This window comes from Calonectris borealis, chromosome 24, assembly GCF_964195595.1.
Source record: "Calonectris borealis chromosome 24, bCalBor7.hap1.2, whole genome shotgun sequence".
NCBI classification, from domain to species: domain Eukaryota; kingdom Metazoa; phylum Chordata; class Aves; order Procellariiformes; family Procellariidae; genus Calonectris; species Calonectris borealis.
Window position 1 is genome coordinate 410,315 of NC_134335.1, and position 19,954 is coordinate 430,268.

General features: G+C 51.3%; 1 protein-coding gene across 8 annotated transcripts in view; it reads right to left on the minus strand.

Moving 5' to 3' along the window:
• Positions 1-13,226, minus strand: part of USP28 (ubiquitin specific peptidase 28) — a 29,592-nt gene extending 16,366 nt beyond the window's left edge. For 6 of the 8 annotated variants that reach the window (XM_075172785.1, XM_075172783.1, XM_075172786.1 and 3 more), the window contains exons 1-11: positions 13,155-13,226; positions 9,628-9,705; positions 8,160-8,292; positions 6,812-6,923; positions 6,074-6,236; positions 5,088-5,174; positions 4,111-4,248; positions 3,599-3,672; positions 2,996-3,072; positions 2,464-2,612; positions 169-296 (exon numbers count right to left, since the gene is read on the minus strand). In XM_075172785.1, coding sequence (XP_075028886.1) covers positions 169-296; positions 2,464-2,612; positions 2,996-3,072; positions 3,599-3,672; positions 4,111-4,248; positions 5,088-5,174; positions 6,074-6,236; positions 6,812-6,923; positions 8,160-8,292; positions 9,628-9,705; positions 13,155-13,199 — 1,184 coding nt within the window. In that variant the 5' untranslated portion in view covers positions 13,200-13,226. Of the gene's footprint in view, positions 1-168; positions 297-2,463; positions 2,613-2,995; positions 3,073-3,598; positions 3,673-4,110; positions 4,249-5,087; positions 5,175-6,073; positions 6,237-6,811; positions 6,924-8,159; positions 8,293-9,627; positions 9,706-12,266; positions 12,351-12,567; positions 12,846-13,154 lie in introns of those variants that run through there. The other 2 variants (XM_075172787.1, XM_075172788.1) reach the window with 2 other exon arrangements.
• Positions 13,227-19,954: the final 6,728 nt, after the last annotated feature.

Below are 19,954 nucleotides of genomic sequence, written 5' to 3' on the forward strand. Positions count from 1 at the left end.
AAAAAGAGAAATACAGAGCCCCGCCACGTGAGATTTGTTGATTCCTAACATCCACAAACTTTCACAAATATTTTAGAATCCTTCCTTGCTCACCCATACGACCTTTTTAATTTCTTTAATTACAATAAAGCAATAGCTTTAAACGTACCGTACAACAGAACAACTCACCTGTCCATATAAATAGTCTGGGGAAATTCTAGCTTGGTGTGAATTTTCTCTGGCTGTCCTAGTGACTGATTGAACTCAAATCGGGAGAGTTCAAAGGTCAGTACTGGTGGGAGTTTTGTAAACCAGCGCTGTAACAAAAGCAGAAATGCCCCCAAAGGGACTTGTTTTAAGATGACTGCTAAACGGCACATTTTAGACCGATCCTAAATGATTTTAGACTGATCCTAAATGTCGGTTTGTCTTTAAAGACTGATTTAGTATAGATTTTGTTTACGGAGTGACTTGTCAGAAAGCCAAATTTTACGAGATTAAAATTTGCGCTTCCATTTTACATTTTTACCGTGAAAAAGCCTCGTAATAGCTCTCAGAAAGTTACTTTTCATTGCCTGATGCATCCAGCTTGATGGATTATTAACGGGTCCAGCACTGAATTTTACAAAATTAGCAGACGCTGCACAAACTCTGGATGTCAGCTAAGAGCCTCCAAGAGAGTTCTTTTCTAATGTAGGTCACATGCAATGATGAAGAACAAAACACAAGTCCTTAAGCAGTACCTGATTCCTTATCCTCTCTCAGTCTATTTACAGGCTATTCAATTTAGGAGATTCAGAGAAGAAACCCACTTTCTCTACGTTTCATACACTGTTTCAAAGAGCCATGCTGAAAGAAAAATTCTCAGTTGAATTTACACTTCCTCTCCCTCCTCCTGGGTTCACAAACACTTCCAGCATCCACGGCCAGAAGTTTCCTCCACCTACCTTAGCATGGCACCACCCAGACAACGCTCCCGGCTGGACTCGGGATGAGCACACTAAGCTCATTTTCCTTTGCAGGCTTCATGTCCGATGTCCTGCCACAATAAATCTGCCCCACACCAAAGTGCAACAGCACATTGTAGATCTGAAATACTTACAATGAAGGTGTATTTTTTTAATTATTTTTAAAAAACTTTGGAAGGAAATGGCCAGGTAGCAGAGCTTTTTGAGAAGAAGCCCAATCTTCAGAACAAGAGAACACAAAAACAGAGAAGGAATGATATACACACCTATTATCTAGGAGAAATATCAGTTCTCGTTAACCCCACTGATGCTTTGAGCTTCGGTACACTCACCTACGTTCTCAAAAGACAAAATGCACCTTATTCTCTATGTCCCCTATCATGCAGTCCTCTAGCCACGACATCCTAGGAAGCGAAATTAAGATGCAGAGTTTTTCCAGTCAGATTTCTTAGCAATAAAGCCAGAGCCTTTTCCTTCTATCCGTCCAGACAAAGAATGATCAAAACATCTCCACGATTAGTCCAATTTCCCTTATCTTTCGGACAAGGATTTGGAGGAACTAAAAAGCTTGGATTGAAAAGAACCCGCCTGGTGAGCTCCCTACGTCCCTTTGTCTCTGGCACCAGCCCACATCAGTTTCGCCTACATCTGCTGTAAAGGCATTTGAACGGCTTCAGGCAGGAACTAGGAAAGCCAGAAACAAATATTTGAGTCCAGAGTCGGACAGGGCTTACCCGCCCAAGACTTCATTTCTCCTTTGCTAGTTTAAACCACAGCAACGAATTTTTCAGACGTTCTCATAAAACTGAAATACCTTTCCCTGCCCCCTCTACACCAGACACCTTTGCAAATTTCTTAATGTTATTTCCCAGTCTTTCTCTAAGCTAACTTCTCAGCTGCTCTTACACATGGAGGATGCTGAATGTAATGGTAGACCTTTGCTTTCTACTTCGCTGCAACTAAGTATTTTATGATTGGTTCGTGATTCGTGAGATTTAAAAAAAAAAAAAAAGGAGAAAAAAAAATCAGCACAGTCGGAAGGTAAGAGTGAAAATGAGAAGAAAAAAAACACACACTGTAATAGGGAGAAAGATACAAATTCCAAATGGCATACCATAGAGTTAAGCACTGTACTTTTACCCTCCGAAAATATGGAGGCAGTGGTTCTCCCCCTACTCAGGTACAGGTAGGCTTCAACAGAAAGAGAGAGACTTTATCACACTTGCATCAGAAGCAGATGTTTACCTTTTTAACTTAAAACAAACTCCTCGAACTGCTTATATAGGACAACACATCTTTACAAATAAGCAAAGACTTAGTGTCTCGCCATGTAACACTAACATACGTTTATGCGAGATTCCAGGTATCCAGAAAATATTTTGTACGCAAATTCTTAGGGAATATTTACAATTGCCATTTAACGTTATCAAAACATACTGAGACACCCCTGCGCTATATGCGTTGCATTTTTCTGCAGCAGGCAACCAAAAGCTCAAAACCAAAACATAAAACTAACCTCCTGTCCGTACTTCACTGACTGAGATGCTGTCGCCTCATCCATCTCTCCCTCCACCATGGCTCCTTCCAAGCACTCATTCAAGTTTCGATAACCATTTACCTGAAGGGGATACTGCCCAAAGGCTTCGATCTTAGAAAAGGTATTGCCTGGATGATGGAAACGATACAAAACCCGTGAACTAACTTAGGAGAACAAAAAACTCTGGTTAACTCAAGAGTTTGTTGTCAGCACCAGCTAGAGGCGCTACATGCAAGATCCGAACCGCATATAGCTCTCTGTATGCACATCTGTCAGGGTAAGCCTCCTTATAAACAAGTGCTTTCAAATTCATGAGCGCTTGCAAGCATTGAAGGTTTTCAGAAGACAGGCTTGATAAATGCTACAGGCAATTTTATCAAGACGACTATTTGCAAGTTTAAAGAACTAGGCAGTTTCATCAGGAATGTGCAACAAAATCCTGTGTCATCACTGCTATAAATCAAAACACTCAAAGGAGTTAAAAAGTGAATCTGCCAAACCCTTCACTCACCCTCATGGACACCCTCAGTCAAGAAAGTCCCGTAGAAAAGTTGTACCATTGGGTTTTCAGATTTGTCCCCAGGGCTCCTGTTTCAGAAAGAAAAAGCACACATTCATTTGCAGCTGTAGGCTGCAAAAAAGCCCCAAGTCATAATCTAAGCCTCTGCTTGGCAATCTTCCTACAGCCAAAAGTAAAGTTTCCTATCCAAACACAGAACCCAGAGGAAGCGTCTCATCTGTTTCCACACTCAAAAGCACGTTGTAACACTTACACTGGCAAGGAAGGGGAAAAAAAACAGTTAAAGCACTACCTTTGGAAATGCAGTTCCAAAAAAACAGATCTTTCATGTACACCCGTTCTGCTGAGTTCCCCTAAAAAGACTATTTATTCTGCAGGCCATATAGGCATTGAATAAAGTCCAACGTACAGAAAATGTACATGTAACACTCCAAAAGCATATTTCGAGCTTAAGGAGCATCATCCTCAGTAAACAAAAAACCTCGCATTTACTCAAAATTTTCACGTAAAGCCCTCTCGTTTATTAAGGCGTCGCATTTAAAATCTGTTTCTCCTCAGTGTCAGGTCAAACTCCCGAGATCACAAAAAACTCACTTGACATTCACAGCAAGCTGGAACGCATCCTCCAGCCAGTCCAGTAGTTTGTGTGTAAATTCACTCACATCTTGCTAGAAGAGAGACCAAAGTCGAGAGTCAAGCGTAATACCAACCAGAAAGCGTTTTCACGGTCTACTGGTTTCACAAACCTACTGGAACACAACCCGACTGGTATTGCTGTACCTACCCCGCTGAAAGAAGTGTGAAACTGAAGTGCTGAGCTGATTTAGACCGATAATGAACACTCTGCTCATCTGAAAACTAGATCAGAGGAAATTATTGTGATCGCTACTCAACTACCCAGATGGCACTGGGTAGAGCACTGTTACGCTGGCTGTTTAATTAGCCAGCACGTACATTTCCCCTAAATGACACAGGGACAGCTGCTTGTCAGTTGACAAACATGGGAAGAGGCCTCTGAAAGTGATAGCAGGATGAAGCAAAATAGGATTGCTGTGGCTGTGAGTGCTGTTTTGAAGAAAGCAAAAGGCTTTTTAATGCGGTTTTACCTGCTGTTCTTCAGCGGATCTAAACGCGTCCCTCAAGAGTTCCAGTGCTGCAGAAGGGTCTACAAACTTACGACGTGTCCCCAGCATTAAAGCAAACAGACACTGAAGTTCTTGCATGAATGCAATATTTCTTTTTCCCTGCATTGCAAAAAGAAGAAAAGCCAAACCCTTCCTGCAACTCAAAACCAGCAGCATCTTAAAACAAAGTGCTACAGAATACTACAGGCACATACCTTAAGAGGTACGCTAACAGCCAAGGAAAGAGGAGACATTAAAAAGGACAAAAGCAGAAAGACATGCAGTGTCATTTCTTGGAAGCAATCTGGTCTCCCGATGGATGCATGGGAGAAAAAATTTAACCGAAACAAAACCTTTGGAGAAAAGAGCGCCAAAAGTCATAATTGCTACAACAGAAGTCAAAACCCGGTGAATTTATGAATTTTTTCTGTCTGCACTTTGGGTTTTTAGAGTATCAAGAGCACACGTGAAACCAAGTAAAACGAAGTCTCTTAAATGGCGGTGGCCGGACGCTAGAATGATATAACATGCGAAGGATAATTCTATGTATGCCTTTTTCTCTAAATGATTTCCAAGCACCTTCTGCTGACCGCTGTCAGGAGGTACTGGGGCTAGAGGGACCTTCAGACCGGCCCAAATACCAGTTCTTCTACGGTGCAGGCAAACAAATGAACAAGCTGGAGCTAACAAGATTTACGGGACAAATATCTCCCCGCACCACAGTTAGAAAGAAGCTCTAGAGGAAAGCTTTACGAGAAGCATCTCATTTTTTTTCTACAGTGATTCTGTCTTTGAAAAGTATTTCCCAAATTTGTCTTTAACGCAGCCTGACAATTTGAAAGCCGTTAACGTCGGCACAGGAGTCTCAGATGGCCCCAAATTAAATCTGCTTAGAGAAAGAGCAGATCGGTATACCACAAAAGAGGGAAACTTTACAGCGTTACTCGATGAAAACTTACAGTGCGACTACGACAACTTTCAAGCACATTTTGTGGGAGGGAGTACCCAAGGACCAGCCTCCGAAATTCTGGCAACTGAAACAGAGACTGAAAGGGAAGGAGAGGTAAAGACCAGTCAGCATCTGCGAGGATTTGACTCACTGCAATTTGATGCCCCGTTGTCACTCTTTTACTCAACAGCTTTCTAATTCTTTGATAGCCTTGTGTTACCAAATAAACATTTACCAAGAGAGCAGTCTACGTGCCGGACCAGCACATTCGTACCCACCAAAGAACAAAATCTCATCCTGCCATTTCTAGGGTGTATATAACCGTTTTAGGAAAGAATATTCTATTCTGCATAGGCAAGCTTAGAGAAAACATCCAGGAACAAGTCACAGCGAGAAAGGAGCCCATTTGAAGCTTTCTTACTTCCTCTCAAAGCTGGAGACATATGATTGATTCATGTCTATCTATCTGCTGACGTGAAATGGTTAGAAGAGACAACTCTGCCCAGTTCCACTTATCGCTGTCTCATCTTGTTTAGGTTATCACTAATAATATAGGCTGCCTAGTTGCTTATTCGTTCCAGCATCTATGCCAGTGTATTCCATTAGCTGGAATATGATACACCATGTATTATGGAGCCAACAATAACTGCAGTAAAATTAAATTATCATTCACTTTGCCAGTCAAGCTTCTGTCATTCAGTAAGCATTTGGACATCGCTGCACCACAAAACCCCTACATACGTGCACGCAGATTATACGTATCTATATCTATTTTTACGCAAAGCCTATTCAGCTGCTCTCTGGCTCTTTCTGTGCACGCCCAGAGTAAATCACAATCGTATCAAATAAAAACACAAGTCTCATTTGAGCACGGTGACATTCGCTCATCTGCGTACGATGACCACTTCACAGAGCTGTTGCGTATTTCATTCTAACTGATAAACATTTTGACTCTGGGACCGCAGCAACTCCAGAAGAACTTTTCTATCAGATTACCTGTATGACAGCGCTAAACCAACACGTATTTCCAATATTTTTCATTCCAACGGGCCAGTCACCCACTCTTCTCCAGTCATTCTGCTTGGGGTTCTCTCCCCAGACTTCACAGCGTTTCCTTTTGGGGCGACTTTTGTTTTCAGCAGAATGCGCTTCCTGTGGTCTGTCACAAAAGATGCACACCGTGCTGTAAAACACCATCTCACAACGATTCTCGAGAACTACGGGAATCGTACTCCCCTCTAGTCACAAGCGGGACACCAGAGCCGGGCGCTGCTGGGTGATACCCAGCGCAACAGGCAACAGATGTCTTATCTGACTCCAGAAAGGTTTCAACTCTCAAGTGAGGCGGATGGAAAACATGCCTGCAAGACGATTTGGAACGATGGAAGAAGGTATTAAGATACGCGTGTTTTTCTTCATGAACCAGCCGCACGCAAAATTGGTGCCCTCAGTCATTGCTGGAGGCAAATCCAACCCATGGTAAAAGGGAGACAGCAACAGCAGCAGGGCTTGAATAAGCCACAACTAAACCTGCTTTTTCTATTTCAACCATCACTTTGCCATGCTGCCCCAGAAGTAACGGTCAGCTACCCAGAAGGCAATAACGCCCCACGCACCGTCTAAAAGCAGTAGGTATACATCTGGTAGGTGATTTACGTTTGTTTTGCAGTTACCAGCTTAAGAATCCTCTTACAATACCAGGGAAAACCAAAACCGATTTACGGACCCACTGACCTTTCAGCAGCATCTCTGTCCGTAGCCTGAGCTTTTGGCGATTCCAGTGGTCTGAAGCCGTCGACTGCGTGGAGGTCATCTTTGTTGTTATGGGTAAGTGCAGTAGTAACATCTAGAAGCGGAGGCAGCATTCTGATCAGTTTTCCACCAGGAGCAGGCAAACGTTTTCTTTAAAAGGAACTTCTACAAAATGTTACACCTCACGAATATGATTTTTCAGTTGATAGAGCATAATCTTCTAGCTCAAGTTTTAAATATAAATCCTTGTAGTTTGGATCATGCTCGGAAACCTAAAAAGCCATTGAGCGGGCTGGATGAGGAGAACAGGACAGACCGTGCAGCTGTGTACCGGCCAGATTTCCTTGCACCCAAACTCAGAGCTTGAGGGAACATTTCAAATCTCGTGAAATAATGGAACAGCAACATCAGCTGCTGCTTGTATGTGCTGTGCTGTGCAGTGCTGACAACTGATGCTGTTCGAGAAATAAAGGATTTCAATAAAATCACACAGAATCGCCTTCCTTCACTCGCGTCAGGATGCTCAGCTATGAGCATCATGTACTAGCTACGCAGGAAAGAAGGAGAAAGGAAAACAAGTAGCTCTGGAAGAGGTGGAAGCCTTACATAGTGGAGCAAAGGGCAGCCGCACTGTTCCGGGTGTTGCTTCAAAGCTCCCAGCACAGGTTTTTGGCCCGGTGAACCTGTCCGGTGATAATATCACTTGGGAAAGCTCCAGTTAACAGATGTGTCATCAGCAAAAAGGCTTAAAGAAACTATTCTCAACTACCTCAGACTACAGTTACACTCTTTACTTCTAAGTGTACCAAACTGACGGCCCGTTTTTGCCAACACCTGTAAGAGTTATGAAACCATTTTTCAGGTAGTCAAATTGCCGGCTCAAACAACATTTTAAGTTTTCATGAAAATATGATACGAAACACTCAATTTGCCTGCTCTTCCAGCAGATGCTGTTGGAAAGAAATGCATGATCCTTGACAGGGATTCAGTTCGCTATTCTGCTCGCTCTGCTTTAGGAGTTTTCTGGGTTTTCTGTGTCAGCCAAGACCAGCTGTTTAAAACGATAGCTTTGTAACTATGACGCATCACCTACAAACACCATTAAAACACTATTAAGTCACTTTCCTTTCGGATGCAGCTCTCCTTCACCAGGAAGGTTTAATTCCCTGGGCTGTCCCACGGCAAGCGGCGAGTACTGGCAAAATCAGATAAGTGCCGGGACAGGAGCCGGAAGGATTCACTGGCAGAAGCAGGGAGGACCGATACTTCCCCTTTTGGCTCAGGCCGAAACGCGTGAAACCTTAAGGGTGAGCAGAGACGAACCACTTACTTTGTGGGAGCCGTTTGCCCACAGCGCTCCCTTCCCAAGCGGACGGCTCTGCAGCAGCCGCGTCCTGAGCCGGCTCCTGAGCGTGCTCCTCCGTCAGGAAGGTGACTGCTTCCATTAGGTCTCCATTAGCAGCCTGGCAGGACGAGAGGGGAAAAAAATCCACAGTGCCAGGGTTACTTCATCTATATTTGCGTGACAGTTAATGCATCTGTGGTAGAGATAGGCACACCGCCACCAACTTTGCTTTCCCTGGCCCACGGGAGAGAGCTATCTGTTGGTGACAAGCAGTAATAAAAAATGAAAATAACCAAGGCTTGAATTTCTCTGTCGGAAAGCGCTTTGGCTTTATTACTAGGACAATATAGACTCCATTAACTAATTTCATTTCCCTCACAAGAGATTCGAGTACTCGCAGGAGACCTGAAGTGCTATAGGTAACTTTGCCACCGGGAGAGACTCACAGGAATCAAACTCTCTGTGGATTTCAAGACATACGGCCCTTACTGAGCTAAGGCTTTCTTCAGACCACCACTATGGGCTAAACTCCTTCAAATTTATTCTAACATTTTCTGGACGTTACTTCTCGATGAAACATTCAAGAATTTCTTTAAACAAGCCTCTTCTTTGTATATTTTCAGCACAGCCCACATCCTGCTGCTACATCTCAAGAGGATGGACGGTGTCTGATGATTCCAGACTGATGCGGTCGCAGCCAGTTTAACACTACAATTTATAAATACCGAAATTTGCACTACGAGGAGGCATCTTTCCAGGTAAATGTTGCTTCTGCAAGTGCCTGAGATTCCTGTGTCACTTCACTTGGGAGCAAAGACGACTGTTCTGGTGATGGGCAAGACAACCACCAGCCACAAAGCTACCGATGTTACTGCAGCTGTCCAGAACTCCTGAAGCAGTTTACACAGAGAAAAAACTACTCTGACCCGCTAAGTTTGTGTTTACCGTAATGCAGGGATAACAGCCCTGTAGGAGCAAAACTTCCAGGAAACGTTTACAATGTTTGAGCGTAGCACGCGCTGCTGCAGCACAGATTTTAAGGCCTGCTGTTAGAAAAACGAACTGTTCTCAACTTAGCGTGGGGTTTTTGTTTCAGATGTGGATGAACACTCTGAACCCCAAAACTGCACGTTCCCTGCCGACACCAACCAACGCTGGCCTCACGTACCTGTTTGCCTCACCGGTACACCTGAACGCAGCACAAGCGAGGGGCAGAAAAACAGCGGAGGATTTACCCTTCACCTCCCACACGAACCACATTATTCCACACGGCGCACACTGAATCGCTTTCACAGGCCACGCACTGACTATTTTAGCGAGGACTAGCTCATTATCAGCCCGCACAGCGAACATCCGACCCATGCATTATGTTTTGAGAGAGCCTGAACTTGCCTGACTTTGGGGACAAATTCAGAGGTCTCCTTTCCACAGAACAATGACAACAGGCACAAACCTTTAGAGCCGCATGAAGGAAAGCTGAATCTTGAATTCCTGTGATCTCTTTCAGCTGGTTTAAAAGCATCTGGCAATCCTACATGCAAGAAATAAAGAAAGCTCATGTGAAAAGGCGACCAGGACAGACATCAAGCTGTTTCTGCAAGGCTTGCCGAGGGCTCACCGGAGTATTGCTTCTTTCTTTCCTTTTTACTGACAGAACGACACAAAAACCCAGCCACACTTGCCTGATGGTAATACCAGCATCAGCTTGAACATCGTACTCAATTTTTTTCCCCTAAATATACAGACTAACGTTCAATCCGTTGTATCCTCACGAGCACGTTGGCAGGCCTGAGAGGAAACGCTATTCCCCCCCGTCGGATGCACCGCACCTGCGGTGGGAACGGGCCCCCCGCCCCCAGACAGCAGCGGCATGTGCAGCGGGACATATAAGGAGGCCGCATGCTCTCCGGGCATTGGCGAGGGGCTATTTTAAGTCTGGCCGCACATGCCATTTGTGCACGTCATTTCTCACTGACAATAAGGTGTCAGAATAAGGGCCCGAGAGGCTGCTATCGCTTCTCCTTCCCCCACCACGCAGGCAGCTCGAGGTTTGGCGAGACACTCGCTCTAGGCTCTAAGCCACGGCCATCAACTTATTCTTTGACCGGTTCAACTACTTAAAAAAAACGATTACAGAAATTTTCTTTAACAGGCTTATCAAATCTTTGCAGCCTTGGCTTACCGCAGGAGCGGTCACTGTGCTTACCAAGCCACGAATAACTTCAGTCAACAGGGCTATCAGGAGAGGCAGCTCTCTACAAGAAGCCCCTTCCAGCAGCGAGCCCCGATGCCGGGGGTCCCACCGACCCCCTTTTGCGGCCAGAGTTCAGCTGCTGCCGCCGACGGCTCAGTCCGGGTGAAATCTGACGCCGCGAGATACGGCTCCGTAGCGCCGGCATTGCATGTAGCAGGGGAAGGACGTTACAACAGGAAAAACAGCCAGGACTGTATCACGTATGCCTGATTTATAAAGGCTACCTAGGATCCTGCTGTCAGCACAGTCCAACGAATCCCAGTTTCTTAAGAGCACGCATTTAATTAATCTTAACCGGCAACGCTGCAGACGAATACGTTCAAGTTTCTACTTACTCTCATCATTGGGAAAAATTTAAGACGCTTTCATGCCGTGGGAACACAAGATCCACCCAGTGAGCAGTAAAGTCAACTGCTTTTTTGAGCCATCCATCCATACCGCTGACGGATGCTACTCCACACACAGATACCGTAAAGACAGTACGCATCCGCATCGGTGGTTAAAAAAAAAAAAAAAATCCTAGATTATTTTTTGACAGGAATTCCCCCAACAAGTTATCTGTGATATTCCCACCTAAAATACTACTTTTGCTCGACTTTTACAAGAAAAAGCACGCGCGTGTGCACACACCCCTCCCCTCCCAACCCACCCCGCGCGCTCTTTTAGTCCTGAGAAAAGCCGAGAGGGGCTGGAAAGCCTCAGGCCCGGCCAGGGGCACGATGAGGAACCGCACAATAAGGAGCCAAGGGTACGAGGCTCAGGACGGGCATACTTTCACAAAGGCAAACCACTTATATCATGTTGCTAATTTTGCTACCTTAGCGAGCGGCGCGCTTGTCAGCTAACCCCACCTAACGCTGCAGGGCATATTTTTCCGTTGGAGAAAAAAAACCCATGCTAACAAACCGCATTACAGTAACGAAATCCGAGGCAGGACAGGGCATGATTTTCAGGGGTTTTTCTGCTTCGCCAAAAGGAGGATTTATCAAAGGCTGCCGTAACCATAAAAGCTAATTACCGATCCACCGCTCTAAGTTACCACTTAATATTCTAATGATTTCCAGCGCAATTTTATTCAGCCTTTGAGAAGAAAGGTTTGTATTAAGAGCGGAAAGCTTATCCCGTACAACGAGTTTCGAGAGGCTTGCGGCTGACTGGCAGCCCACAAAAGCCACTGGGAACCACACCGCGTGCAACAAATTTGTTAAGTTTTTGGGGAGTGCGCGTGGTTTTGTTGCTACAACTACTCTGGTCGATTGCTTTTTGAGGTTACGTGCCGTGGTGCCTTAAAACAAGCTCCAGAGCTGGTAATTAACACCAGCGTGCTGCTGCTGTTAATACATACCGCACTTGAAAAAACAAACCAGACCGAAGTCCTACCTGCCGGAAAAATAACAACCCAAACCAAAATGCTATTAGTATTAAATTACAGCAACAGGAGAGGAGTACAAAACCAAAAGGTTGAGAGGAAGGAGGGTACCGGAGATAAAAATTACAGTGGTCCAGCGAGCGATGAAACTGAAAGGTTTCGCCATTTTCCTGGCTCTAATGTGACTCACCGCGCTCAGCAGTAGCTTGTTTTGATGAGAAACTGCAAGCGGGGAAGGGTGCAAGCGCAGTGCAGGAGTTCAAGGGGGTTCCAGAAATAACAGCGCGCGAGGAGGAGGAAGGTGGCAGCGGCCGCGCAGAAGAGGCACGCAGAGCCACGGCCTTCAGCCTCCCCTCTGCACCTCAGCTGCACTTTTTATGCAGCGGGGAAAATGGATATGAAGAGGGCTAAAAACCCACAGGCGGCAGCAGGAACAACGCCCGCATTCCTAACTGAGACTTCTACAAACCGATATCCAGCGAGGGAAGAAGCGGCGGCCAGCGAACACTTCCTCCGTCACCGCGTGCCCCTGCACGTCGGGCACTGTCCCGACATCGTCCCTGCGCAAGTGGAAAACCGCTGCCGCACAAACGCAGTTTCTAAACGCGCAGTGAAAAGGTCGGCACCTTCTTCCCACCCGCGGCTTTAACGCCGGCCTCTCAGAAGGGTTTCTCTCGCGTCCCGAGAGCGCAGGGATGCTACAGGGAAGCGCAGACGCCCGTGCGAGTCTGGGACGCGCCGGGCCGCAGTCCCTGCGCACCGACACCGACCTCGTGAGCCGAGAGCACCGCGGAGGAGCGGCGAGCCAGGCGTCCTTTCCAGTGCTCGCGTCCGGATCCCCTGAGAGGCAAACTACGCCGAGCCCTGGGGTTTAAGAGCAACGGTTTTTGTTAACGGGTCTCAGAAGAGGCTGGTTTCGTGAGAGGGGAAGGAGAAAGCCCGTTCCTGCTCGTCGCAGAGGAGGAAGCCGTCGTGAGACGGCCCCCCCGAGCCACCTGCAGGCCCTCCCCACGGAGCAGGCGGCGCGCATCCTGAAAAACAAGCCCCGAGCGAGCGCCTACGGGCTGTTTTAAATGAAGCAGCTGAGACACGACGTCCGCTGCCGGACGCGAACCGAGCCCGTCGCCCTGCGGGACAGGCCACGGAGAGGTGCTGGCGACCCGCAGCGAGCGGGCACCGGGCTGCGGGCGGGGGCGCCGGGACCCCCTTCCCGCGCAGGGCCGCAGGCCTGAGGGGAAGCGGGGCCGCGGAGGCCTGAGGCGCCGAGGCGGGAGGGGAGGGCCGGGCCGGCGGCAGCTCCGGCGGCGGGAGCAGCCCCCCTCCCCGCACCCCCCCCCTCGTCGCCCCGCGGTCTCACCGCGCCGCCGCCGCCGCCGCCCGGGGCCTGCAGCTCGGCCGTCATGCCGGCGGGGAGCGGAGCGGGGCCGCGCCGCCCGCCGCGCATGCGCGGCCGCCGCGGTTCCGGCCCCCCCGCCCCGGCGCCCCTCGCCGCGCGGGGCCTTCTCTCCCCGTCCCCGAACCCCGAACCCCGCCCCGCGTGTCTGTTTTGTCTGTTTACAGACAAAAAAAAAAAAAAATTTAAAAAATCACAAAAATAATAAAAAAGGACGTTTTCAAACCTGTTTCGGCCCAAGCCGCTCTCCACCAGCCAGGGTGCAGGCGGCGGGGTCCGACAGGCGCCTGCGGTGCCGCCAGGGCCGGGAAGCTGCGGCTAGCGAAGGGCGCGCGAGGGGTCATCCTTGGCGAGCGGCTGCTGATGGCGGGTGGTCCAGGGCCCGCGGCAAACGCCGGGGGGGGGACGAGCCCCTCTGCCCAGCCCAGGCTGCCCGCAGGGCCCCTCGCCTCCTGCTTGCCTGGTCTCAGGTGGGGTCGGCACCCCGCTCGCCGGCGCTTTGGGGCTGGGCCAGCGCCCGCTCCCTGCGGGGACGGGGGGCTGGGACGGGAACGGCTCCTGCCCCGGCCGCGCCGCTCGAGGTGCCGAACCCTGCGGGGTGGGCGCATCCTGGGGGAAAACCGGGAGGAAAAGGATCGTAGCAAGAGAGGGGGCCGGTCATCTGCTTTCTGCATTTGCCAGACTGACAGTTTTGTGGGCTGGTTAAAATTAGGGGGAAAAAGCCACTTTCCAGGCTTAGTTTCACGGAAAGCTCCCACTGTTCGTAGCTTTCCTGCTGTCACCTTGTGCAGGCAGCGGAGCCAAGCCATCAAGCGCCGTTCCCTTCGCATCCTCCCGTAGATACGGCCGAGATTTCACCTTTCACTTAATAAAACAGCTTAACGCCTGAAGCGGAGGCATCCCAAGCAAGGGACCGGGGGCTTTGCAGCATCCGGGCGAGTCCGCACAGATCCGATGCTGCCGGCAGCTCGTCAGTGTGGCCGTCAGAGACCGGGGACGCACGGGACTCCGCAGATGAGATGTGGCTCACACGCCTGGGCAATTTGGCTCAGCCCGACGAGCCGGCGGGGCCGAGCTCCCCGGGGGCTGGCGAGCAAAATATTCTTCTGCATCATCAGAAACGTGTCGCTTACAATTGCCGATCCGCATCTCTCCCCGGCCGGGCACCGAAGCTGCTGCGGCGACGATGCTGGCGTCGGCGTTCCTGACGCAGCCGCGGCGCTGCAGGAGGAAGGGGGTAAAAGGGTCAGACGATGCCACCGCCATCCCCCTGTTTGCTAATTCCCAAGCCAAAATGCCCTTTCCTGGCTGGGTGGGCATCTCCTGCAGGTGGATTTTCCCTAGGCAGTCACAGAGCACCCCTTGCCTTTTGTTTTGGAAGAGGTGTGGGAATTTCAACGTGCCCTTTCCAGGATTGTCTCGGCTCCCACGTTCTCACAGGTGCTCCAGCTCAGGAATCTGGGAGGCGAGAGGGCGAGGAGGAGGAGTTGGCAGGGTTGATAAAGTAAAACTGAGCAAGCCGGCGGCGTTATCCAATTTCCCCGATAGGCAAAGAAAAAATAAAACACCCAGTAAAGTTTAAATGCAACGTAAGAAATTCTGCCCATTTTGGGAGCCTGGGAGGCTATTAATAGCGAGAGATAGGGAGGTGATGTTGGTCACTGTAATTTTTGCTATGGGATCCCCGCGTGCTGCTGCGGGCACGCTGCTTCACCCGAGCAGCTCCCGGCCCCGGCTTCATCGCCGCTTCCATCCTCTGCCTCCTGCTTGGCATCGGGAAGAGACGAGTCCTGCCTGGGAATATCCCACTATTACAGGGAAACCTGAGCAGGGAGATGATCTTGTCGGAGGAGACGACTTCTGACGTGCTTATATCGAGGTTGGCCAGCTGCGAAACGCAGGTATGGTTGTGCCTGGGCTGGAGCATCCCCGACAGACGCTACGGCATCTGCCTGCCAAGACGGGGGAGAGAAACACCAGCACCCGTTTCGCTCCAAGCAGGCTCCCTCTGTTAAGAAGAGTAATGAACCCCCCTTCTGCGAAGCACTGTTTGCTTTTAGCAAGCGAGGTGGAAGGTACGTGGGAAAGGCAGAGGGAAGAGCCGGGAATAACGCCAGCAGAGAGGCCGTTCCGGCAGCCAGCCGGCGCCGTGAGGCTCCTCGTCTCAGTCGATGGATGCTCCAGGCCGGCACAGCCTGCGGCCGGAGCTCCCTGCCCGGGGAAGGGTCCCCTGGGATTTCCCTACCTTAAAGAAAGTATTAACCATAAAACTTCCCGATTACAAAGATAAACTCAGCCTCGTATTTGTAGCTCCGGGTTTGCCGAGGGTGTGCATTACTGTGTTTAGCAGCCTGATTAATGCCGTGGTGACTAATTAGGGCACAGGACAGATACTGGCAATTCATTCGCAGCACCAAGTGCCGTCAAAGCGCCGTTACATCAAAGATAACTTACTGCAGGGGGATCGTATGCCCTCAGACGAAGAATGAGCTGAAGACCTGCCCTTGCCCCACTCCTTCCAGGCCCCGAGATCTTTGCACACAACCTTCTCTTAGCAAAAAGAATTCTATTTGCACTGTAGGTGCTTTAAAAAATGAAAAAACACCCAGAATGGTTTGGCAGCACTAGGGGAACGCGAGTCGCAGGGAACTTCAGTGGGTACCGAACACTCACGCTTCAGAGGCAACGAATAATCCTCGGAAGGGTGAATTTCTTACGGGAGTTTCAGCCTCTGCAGCGGGATGAGGGGGCATCCGGGCTCCGGGTCGCGTCACCCACGACCTGTGAGCTTGCGAGGCGCGGCGTCTTTTTGGTTTCCTTGCAAGGATTCTGTTCCTATTCTGAAAGTTTTCGCCTCCCTTTTGGCACAAAACCCAGCCCCCAAAACAAAAGTCTCGTGCTGGGCTCTGTCTCCAGCTCAGCACCCAGAAAGAGAGGCACCCCCAAATTCGTGCTTCCTTGTGAAATCCTTGGCCCCGGGGCGGTCAGGACGTGATGCCCACATGCAGCCTGGAGATGTCCACCTTCCCCTCGACACCCAGAGTGGCAGCCCAGCCATCAGCAGCATCCTGCACGCAGCTGAGCACCATCTACTCCCAGCCCGTCTCCGGCCACCGTCCCCTCCAGGGCCATCCCCACGCATTGTGCAGCAGCAGCCGATCTTTTCAGCACCGCCGCAGCCCTCCCTGCCTTGCTTTGCATCTGTCTCTGCCTTCCACCCCTGGCCCAGGAGCATCCCCCGGAGCGGAGCATCCCTGGACCGGGAGCATCCCCTGGCCTGGCCATCTTGCCCCACTGCCCCGCAGACCTGCTCCCCTGCCCGCACCGCTCACGGAAGAAGGATGCCTTCCTTTGCAGGAGCTTCTTGACTAGGACTTCTTGAGGCGATCCGGCAGGGCTGGGAGCCCCGGCCCCAGGGCAGAGCCCGGCTGCTGCCCCCCAGCCGCGCTGGCTGCGCGTTGGACTCCAACAGAAACAAGGGGGAAGAGGCTTTTCTGCAAGACTTTTTCAGGTGTTTTACATCAGAAGCTAACAGCCTTTTCAGCCCAAATTAACCTTTCCAATTTGCTTGAAATCTTTCTCATTTTCTCTGGAAAATGAAGGGAAAAATACCCAGCTGTAATGGCCAATGTGGTTTTATTAAAACCCAGGCTGGAAGCGCTGTGGTTCTGGATTGGAAATACTTAAAAAATACAGCCGCAGCAGAAGAGCTGGGGTGAAAGGTGAGGAAGGCAGCACGAGATTTTTACATAAAGCTAGCCGGCGTGTGCACACTCTCCGCTGCAAATCTACCTTTGGGATGGGGTCTCTGCCGAGAAGGCGGCAGGCAGCCTGTGCAGCGGAGATGGCCCTGGAGCCCCGCTTCCCTCTCCTGCCCAGCGAGGCTCCAGCGCAGATCTCCTTTAAAAAATTAAAAGAAAAAGGAAAAGATGGTCACACAAGACTAAACACCGGTCGGGTCTGCTCTCAGCAAGGCAATTCCTGCCTAACCTCAGGTGATATCGTGCCTGCGACGCGTGGCTGCCGTCCCCGCTTGGGATGAGCTGGATCTCCTTCATTAACAGCAATGGGCTCCAAATACCTTCCCGTACTTATTATTACCTGGCTTTAATGGATAACGAAACAGTGGCAGAATATTGCTAATACCTGAAGGGTGTCTAATGGAGAAGAGGAGAAAGGAAAGCGCTCCCCTCCCTTCACCGGGAGATTTAAAGGCGTCGGGCTCCTTTGCTGGCGGGGTGAGGATGGGCTCCGTACCCGCAGAGCTACCAGCATCCACAATGACCCACGGCAGCGATCACGTTAGCCAAGGGTGTAGCACCGAGCACCCGCTCTGGACTCTGCTTCGCTCGTGGAGCCATGCAAGGGGGTGCCGGGGAGAGACCCCGCGTGCCCCCCTGGCCCTGGGGACCCTCGCAGCGCCCCGGGGATGCGGCAGCCCTGAGCATCCCCGAGGACCACTGCCCCGCAGGAGGGTGGCTCGCTCTCCTGCCCCCCGAGGGTCCCGCATCCCACCGGCGTGGGGGTCTGCTGCGAGCCCGCCCGTGCCAGCGCCGGCAGCCCTGCCTGCGCGCGGTGTTTATTTCATGTCTCGCAGCGTTAAATCATAGCAGACATGCAATTCGGGGGAGCGCGAGGCTCTGTAATGGGCGGCCTCGGGCGCGTGATGGGGCCGGGGCCGGCAGGCAGCCGCGCTGCCAGGGCTCCTCCGCGATGCTTTATTGCTTTTGACGCTCCAAACGCGCTCTGAAAGGCGAGTCCTGGCAGCCCGGAGGAGGGCTGCTTCCCTCTCCCGCCTGCTCCGCGCGGGCAGGCGCCACAGCCGGGACTTCCCTCCCCGGCCCTGCTGCAGCACCCCATCCTGCGCAGAGCTCAGCCACATCCTGCCAAATCCCCCGCAGCCCCCGGCAAGTGCCGCGGCATGGGGTGGGGGCTGCCGAGGCTAACGCTGCCGCGGGAATAACACCCGCACGGGGCTCCGTTATGTTGCCGGTAAGGGCAGGTTGGGGCAATGGGGGATGCTGAGCATCGCTGGTCCCCTCGCAGAGCGGGGATGCTGAGCATCGTTCGTCCCGTTGCATCGCAGGGAGCTCGTGCCTGCCCTCTGGGCTCTCCCCGGCCTCCCAGATCACCGCAGCCCCTGGCCAAGCACCAGCTTAAGAAGTTTGCTGCTTGCCTAGCCGAGGAACCTGCTCTCGGTGTGGCTGCCCTAGGAAACAGCCCTTAGTCTCCGTCCCAGCGCAGAGATGCTGCTGCGCCCAGCTGCAGGCAGAGCCCGGGCGGGATGGGAGGCTGAGCCGCGGGAAGCCCCGGACGCCAAGCGCTTTGGTTCCCAGAAAAGCAATTACCGCGCAGCAGATTACAGGGCTAATAAAATCCCATTACGCCATTTCGGAAAGTAAATCTGATCCAGGCGCTGCCGATTGATATCAGCCGTCCCACAAAAAGTCCCGCAAGAGCCCCCCGCGCGCGTGGATGATACGAGACTGTAATAGATCACGCTAATTAGATATCCGATAACAGGAGGGCTGATAGGAACTACATTAAAATCTCTTTAAGATGAAGACGTAAAACCCAAGGGAGAAAATTCAGAGTTAATGATGCAGCAGCAGAGGCTCCGCTTGAGCGGTCCTCGCCCGCTCGGCCGCATCCTGCCTGCCGCGGATGCGGGGGGCCGGAGGAGAGGGGGCAGAGCAGGGCACGGTCCCCAGCACCGCGGCGGCGCTGCCCGTGATTTTCATTACCCAGATTCAATAAGGGGAAAGAGCTCCGAGCTGCCTGCGCTCCCCGGGAGGTGACTTGCCAGCCGCTAACGGAGCCGAGAAATCAAATTAGCCCCGGCTCTGCTCTCGCTCTCTCCCTGACACCGCTGTTGGCAGCCGAGGGGGAGTTCATCAGGGCCGTGCACTAATTCTTATCTCGTTTAAGTGACTCCACGCTGCCATCTGATGCGATTTGCTCTGCGCCGCCGCCGCGGGCTCCGGTCCCTGCCCACCGCTTCCCCAGCACTTCCAGCAGCTTCCCGCGGGCATGGGCACCTACAACACATACAAATGCAGATATACGTACACGACTATGTAAGATTATAGGGAATGGGCTTGGGGTGAGGCTCCCCCACCAGGCAGAGGGACATTGCCTTGCCCCGAGGACGCGATGCTCTGACACGGAGGGAAGGATGCTGTGGCCTGAGCAGGGTACCAGCGCACGGGTGGGCACCAAACAAATTTTTGCTCTCAATCATATGGGGCAACCTTTGCTTGTGGTCTTGTTTGCCCAAAGGTGTTGAATATTTGGGGAAACCGAAACCGGTAAGAAGTGCTTTCATTTGCTGAAATTTGCACGCAAATGCAAATTGCTGCAATGAAAATAGACCCTCGTCCTGGTGCGTGTTGGAGGCCACTGGGGAAATCTTGCTGCCCCCAGGCAGGGGTGCAAAAGGCCAGCGGGCAGCATGGGCAACCTGGAGCTCCCCGCTCCTGTTGCACGCAGGCACGATGCTTGCACCCCCACAACCTGCTTTTCCATGGCTAGGCGCCCGGGCAGGGGACAGGGGAGCCCCGGGGGAGCCGGGGGGGTGGGGGGTGGCTGGGTGGGTTCCTCTCACATCCTGCCAGCCTGAAACTTGATGCAGCGGGAGAGGCTGATCGCGAGATTAATTGGGCGTTCTCAAAAACCCGACGGCGGGGGAAAGCGAGCAAGGAGTGCTGCCTGCCTCCCTGCTCGGGTTCACTCCTCCGCGGAGCCGGCAGGCTAGGGGGGAGGAG